We start from the raw sequence: 6,851 nt of genomic DNA, 5'->3' as shown, positions 1-6,851 counted from the left end.
AGGCTTGAATGCACGTGGAGAGATCCGCAAGGGGAGAGTAACACGGTTCCTAGGGGAATCCAGGACCTGGGGTGCGAAGCTGGGGGGCGAAGCTGGGGGGCGGGGCGGGCTTCTCCCCGAATACCCTTTTGGATTTTGCTCCGTGTAAATATATTGCCTTTTCAAAAATAAATTACGCTGTAATAGAAGCATTCTGGATGGACGCACACTCAGGTTCTCTCGTGGTCTCCAGACTCCATTGTTCCCGTTGATTTCAGCACCGGTGGGCTGGGCCCCATCCTCGCCCTGGAGCCGTCCCAGTCTGGTGGGGCTGGATGTGAAATGACTGGAGTGTCAAGTGTTGAAATGGAGAGAAGGGAGGGAACACGGACGGGAGAGCATGTAACCGGTGGTGCCTGGGAAGTGGAGGATAGAACCCGGGGAGCTGGCACAATAGCGCAGTCCCAAGGGAAAGAGTTGACTCGTGGAAGGAGGGAGGACAACTCCGCCTGGCCAAGGAAACAGCTTAAAGAAGGCCGTGGGTCAGGATGGCACTGTTGGGGGGAAATGTATCCTGTGGCAAGATAAAAGAGCCACAAATGTACTCATGAAACCGCAACCAAGACAAGGCCCGCAGAAACTGAGCTGGACAGTTAGAAAAGGGAGAGAAACAGGGAGGAGCTCCCCAGCCACCAAAGGGAGCGTTTCAAGGCCAGTGCGGGTCCTCAGTGTGGTGCTCGAAGGACAAAGTACGACCCTGCCTGAAAAAGTGTCAGCGTTACACCCCTTAGCACCCCTTACCGGACTCTTACTCGCCCTCCCCACCATGTTGCGATGGTTACGAAATTCCTGAGCCCACCTGGGCGACGCCCACCTGGGCAACAGGACCTGTCCCAAATAAGGAAAGGCATCTGGCCTGTCCCACTCCCACCCTAGAGAAGTAAGGTATATGTGCCCCGACCAATCGGTAAACGAAATTTTCACCTCGGACCATTCCTTTGTTTTCTGGCTATAAAAACTGATCAATAGCACATGTTCCGGCTCGGCTCTCCCAGACTATTAGGAAGTCGGCCCGCTGTTCTGGCAGCGACCCTTCCCTCTAATAAATTCTATCTTCTGTACATTCTGCCTTGTGTCTGGAAATTCTTTTCCAACCCGCGTTCGGACCACGACACTCAGGACTGGGGAGCGGGGAGGTCTCTGCTAGGAGGGCTGGGGGCAGGAACTGGGCTTGCGGACTGAGGGGTTCTCTGAAGCCGGTAATCTTTGGAGGCGGAGGAAGGGGGAGGGGGCTCCAGGGGTGCAGGAGTTTCTCTGACTGGGGCAATGTTTGAACATGTTAATATGGCAAGGAGCCACCAGGGAGAACAGAAGTGGATCCTGTGGATGGAGGAAGGGAAACAAGGATCTGCCCCAGACCAGGGAGAGGCATCTGGTGGAAAGGAGGCCAGGCACACAGGGACAGGAGGCCAGAGGCTGTTGATCAGGCCAGCTCCTGATCTCAACTGGCTTACGCTTCCTGAGGCCATAGAGGCTGCAGAGACGCAAAAGGGAGGCTGGAGTTCTCTCCAGGGCGGAAAGGACATGTCCCCATCCTGCACTGTGGGAGGCAGGGCCTCTTCAAGCCAGTGGTGTCGGTGTGACTTTCTTACATATTCCCCAATTTCTCAGCTCTATTTCAGGAAACAGATGCTTTCAAGTCTATTTTCCTGAAATGTTAACTTGGAAGGCATTTCTTTGCTGACCTGGCTTTTGTGTTTAGTATTAGGCCACTCATTCTGCACTTTTTTCTCCACTATCATTTTGCTCTGAAGTTCCATTAACCCAGTGCTTTTTACTGGGGGGAAGGAGATAACTCTTATTTCACAGGTGTGTGGCTTAGGTTACAATGTAATAGGATAAACACGGGGCATCTTCCTGGAGCATAATTTTTACACCAAGATTTTCAGGAAAAGTATCTATGTTAAGATAAAAATGATACATTAGAGTATAGGTAAGCCTTTAAAATATTTGAGCTTTTAGAGATGGCTTGGACAGGTGTCCTGTCCCCTCCAGGATAACCGGTACCACATAGCCACCCCCTTGGCAGACAGTCTAAGATGCCTCCCTTCGGCTCATCCTCCCTGAGAGTTCTACTTCGGAACATCATCTATCTAACTTCTTTTCATCTTCCCTGCCCAACTCAGCTTATGTCTTAGGACCAATCTTTGAACAGGTCAATGTCTCCCTACCTCCAATCCTTCCCATTCCAGTCTATTCCTGACACAGATGCTATTACTTTACAGAAATGTGAATCTAATTATATCACTCTTTAAAACATGAAACAACCCACCACCACTTACAATTCCTACCTATTTCTCTACTTGAGTTCCACTCTCGTTCAATGTCCCAGCAGTGCTCACCGCTTCCAAAACCCCTTGGTTAGTCCTTTCTCTCATCCTTCGAGGACTTTACACCCCCTTCCTCTGCCTGGAATGCCCTTTCCAAATCCCTCACGCACTAACCTGGAGACTCTTCCTTTAAGATTCAGTTCTAGCATTCTCTCATTTTTTTCTGGAAAGTTACCCCAGTTTCTCCCCCACCCATGTGTTTCTGTGTTTGTCATGAAGATACTTGTGCATACCTGCCCAGGAGATTATAAGCCCTGAGGAGGGGGCAGTGCCTGTGGTTATTACTCAAATACTGACATATTTGTTGAGGTTGAAATATACTCCAAGTCCCTTCTGGGAGCCAGAAAACTGAAATATATAGCTCAGTGTCTCATCAGGTCAAAATCTAAGTTATCACAGTTTATCAATGAACAGCAATAAAACTCTGAAACTCTCCAACTCAAATGCATGTGTGAGAAATTCTACAACTTCATCAATGTATCAGATTTTAAGAACTCATTCCTATTTAGCCTAGGATACAGGAGAAAAGTGACAGAATTTTAGTTTTATTTTCTACGTGTCAACATTCTTATTAATACAGACTTTAATCTGATAAAGTCTGACCCCAGCATGTTAATTGTTTCCATTTGGAATTGGTTATATCAGAGAAAAACTTAATTTTGAATATATAGTATCAAAAATAAATATTCACTTAATGTGGTCTTATCTGTTTATGATATCAAAAGGTTTTCTTCTCCCAAAATAAAAGTTCTAAGATAAATTCCAGATTCCTTTGAATGAAAACAAAAACAAAAAACCACCTTCTAAAACAGTGAGCTTACAAAACAATGCAGCGCACTGCTAGGCACACTTAGTGTAACAGGAAAGTATGTTCGCTGAGAAGGAAATTTGAAACATGACTGTAAACCTTTATGAAAAATTATAACAAGGCCTTTACTTCTTTACTTTTAGCTAGTTCATAAATATCAGAAGAGAAACTGGACGGTTTGTGAGGAAACTTATAAAAATTTTTTCATAAAGCAAACTTAGAAATCCTTCCCTTTTGGCTCCGTTTTCCAATCCTCCTTCACTGTGTTGAAGAGAGATCGAGTTCTTCCAGGTTTTTGCTTAGGTGGGTGGTTTCCAGACTGACTGGACTCTCCAGGTAGGTGGTTCCTGCACAGCGCTTTCCGGTCACTGGATCTATGACTTGTCCAACTTTGAAAATTATCTCAGCCAGTTCATGCTTCACGTGCTTTGTTTTCGCGACAGGTAGAGCTCTGAGAAGCACAATATCTCCAATGGTGCACTGCTGGAGAGCATCGTGGGCAAAGTAGGTTTTTCGCTTATTAAAATACTGTTGAGAGAAGGAGGAAACAAATCAGTAGTTCCCATCCATGACCTGGCAATGCAGTACAAAATCTGAAAAAGGAATGCGCAGAAAACAAGCTGGAACTTGGGGAAAAAAATAGATAACATACTTATGGAGACTTCCAATACAAAAATTAGCTGCTTAAATTCTGGAAAACGGCAATGACTTTTCCAGAACTGATCTTGTCCCAAGCTCTCCTGCTTATTTCCTACACTACCCTTGCTCTATCAATTATCATCCTCTTCTACAATATTTAAACTCTTCCTTCCCAGTTGAGCCTTCTCTCCAGCCTAAAAACACACTATCTCACCACTAGCTGTGTGATTTGGGACACGTCACTTAACTACTCCAAGCTCAGTTTTTTTTTTTCCCGCCATAAAATGAGGCTCCAATACCTGCACCTCTAAAGTTATCAAGAGAATGAAACATTATAATGTTCATAAAGCACTTAGCTTCATGCCTCACTCAAAGTATTGCAAACAAGCCACAGATGAGAACTAGAACCACCTATTCCTCAAGACAACCCTGCCACAGCAGGTAGTCCCATTTAACAGATGAGAAAAACAAGCTCAAGGAGGTTAAGTAATGTGCACGGCTAGTAACCAACAGCCAGTACTCAAACTAAGGCCCTCTGATTCTAAAAGGCCAATGATCATGCCATCACTCTTCAGCTTGCTCCTGTGGTTTTGTTTTTGTTTTTGCTTTGGGATCACGCCATTTCATTGAGCGGCTTCGAGGGAGAGTCGAAGGGCTAGGAGGACAATGAGATCCAACGTCCTTCTCCCGGCTGGGATCTCCCCAGCATCACAAGACCCTGAAAAGGCTCCTGTGTTTTTGATCCTAGATAACAAACAGCATTTGTGCCCACCAGTGTGCCCAACCTTGAATGCAGAAACATCCTTGGCACTTCCCCCTCCCTCCCTTGCGCATCTACCAAATCAAGGACGCTGTCCCTTCTTTCCTGAAATCTTTTTCCACTCCATCCTCACTGCTCCCAGGACTGTTCAGTTCTTTATCATTTCCATCCTAGACATCTGCAATAACCTCCTTACCCAATTCCTTACCTCCAGTCCTCATCCCTATCTCTGTCTCCTTTGCTTATAGGATGAAATCCAAAACACAACATAAAAGACCCTTGACACCCCAGCTCCAATCCTTCTTGTGTTCATTCAACAACAGCCTCTACTTAATGCCAAGCTCTGGGCTCAGCATTGCCGAACCACTTGCTGCTCCAGTTAGAATGTCATGCCCTTTCATGCGTAAGGAATTAATAAACAGAAACCTCAATTAAACAGAGTCAGGAGACCAGAAGGGGAAGCTCTCACACCTGTGATGATAGCAGACCTCAACAGGAAGAAAGACATTCTCTTCTTTCCCAGCAACAACTCAGCCAGTGAAGAGCCATGGACTCTTTGTTTACCATCCCCTCCCAACTTCCTTTCCCCTCTGTAAAAGCACTCTCCTCCCCGGTCACCGCACCACTTTTGGGGGAGACTTGCACGTGGCTCACCATGTTGCAGACCCTGAATTGCAATTCTCTGCTGATCCCGAATAAACCCATTTTTGCTGCCGAAATAACTAGCAGTCTATTTGTTTTAGGTAAATACATGGCTAAAAGAACTTCCACAAACTATTCATCATGGCTGGAATGACTCCCCCAACTCCTCCTGCCCCCCAACTGGTCCTCTGGATAAAATCCTTTTGGAGCTTCAGCTCAAATGTCTTATATAATCAAGAATGCTCTCCTCAGCAACCTGGGAAGGAAGAACGAGGAGTCTTCTGCTCCCACAGTACTTTGCACATAGAATGACTATAGCAGTTATCAGACTGAATTGAAATTAACTCTATGTGTCTCTAAAATGTGAGTGTGAACCATGATTAATTCACTTTGTTACACCCACAGACCAGCACAATGTCTGGTGTGCAGCAGATGCTCAATGCATCTTTACTGACAGGGGAGTGTTTTTCTGCTCAGAACCCAGAACATGTTGGTGATTTATCAATGCCATCTTAAAATAGAGACGTTCCTTACCTTTAATAAATAGGGATCCAGAACAAGTCTGGTCACTCTCACTTTAGCAGTTTTTTGCATTGCTGTCCCAATCACCTTCCCCACGACCCATTTGGCATGGACAGATGAACGAACTACTGACATTATGTGGCTTTGGTCACCTGAAAACAAATTCCAAAGTTCAATATTCTGATGGTTGTGACTCACCAAATGAATTTTGTCACTAGAACTGCCCCAGTTCAGAAACAGCTTTTGTTGGCCCTCTGGAATCACCGCTTTAGAGTTGCTTACACGTTTCATTATTTCCTTAATTACTCAACCTCCCATCTTTATACTGTTTACAAAGCTGTAATTTTAACCTCTCTAAGCCTCAGTTTCCCCCTCTGCAAAATGGGAATAACAACAGGGCTTACTCACAGGAGTGCTTTGAAGATTTAACCTATAAGGTGCCCAACAGCGCGAATAAACGCTGTCCTTTACTGGCGTCCCTATTGCTTTCCATCCCGCTGGGCTGCCTCTCCCCAGACGCTCACAGCCTGGCTACTTGGGGCACGCAAGGCCGACGCGGCGCGGCCGTGGTGTCCTCTCCACCGGAGACCTTGACTTGTCATTGCTTTCGAGATCAATTAATACTGAGTCCATGCCGCCCAGCCTGAGGAAGGTTGGGGGTGATTGATCCCTTCGCCCCTAAAACCCCGAGGCCGGGTGACTCGACTCGACTCGCCTGGAGGGCTCCCACGACGCTACGCTTCGGTCTCCGGAATCCACCCCACTTCTGCGGCGGAGCGCGGCAGGCGGTTACCTACAGAGTCCACTGTTCCGGCGCACGCCCTGCGGAGCGCCGACCGGAGCGTGATGGCGTCACGTCGCACGCAGGTCGCTCCACCCCGGACCGCCCTCTCATTGGCCGCGAGTCCCCTCAGTCCTGGGCGGGGTTAAAGTCAGGGCTCCGCCCACTCCCCCTTAAAAGGGGCCGCGGGCTGTGGCTTAACTGGAGACTTTGATCTCTGCTTTACTCACCTGCACGGTGGCTGGAGCGTTGGGATTCGGCCTTTCCTTTATCCGTGCCACTTAGTTTCCCTCTTTTTCTGTTGCGCTCCCAGGCATTGGACAAGGCTTT

The 6,851-nt window shown here is 47.0% G+C and overlaps 1 protein-coding gene across 1 annotated transcript; it reads right to left on the bottom strand.

Annotated features, from left to right (window-relative positions):
• Positions 1-3,058: 3,058 nt before the first annotated feature.
• MRPS17 (mitochondrial ribosomal protein S17) lies at positions 3,059-6,591 on the bottom strand. The gene is given in 3 exon segments (XM_061209020.1): positions 3,059-3,705; positions 5,753-5,892; positions 6,149-6,591. Coding segments are annotated over 3 exon segments (495 nt in total). The 5' UTR covers positions 6,234-6,591; the 3' UTR covers positions 3,059-3,435.
• Between the last annotated feature and the right edge of the window lie 260 nt (positions 6,592-6,851).

Source organism: Eubalaena glacialis, chromosome 13 (genome assembly GCF_028564815.1).
Source record: "Eubalaena glacialis isolate mEubGla1 chromosome 13, mEubGla1.1.hap2.+ XY, whole genome shotgun sequence".
NCBI lineage: Eukaryota > Metazoa > Chordata > Mammalia > Artiodactyla > Balaenidae > Eubalaena > Eubalaena glacialis.
The sequence above is the reverse complement of the archived record's forward strand: the minus strand, read 5'-3'. Positions and strand labels throughout refer to the sequence as shown.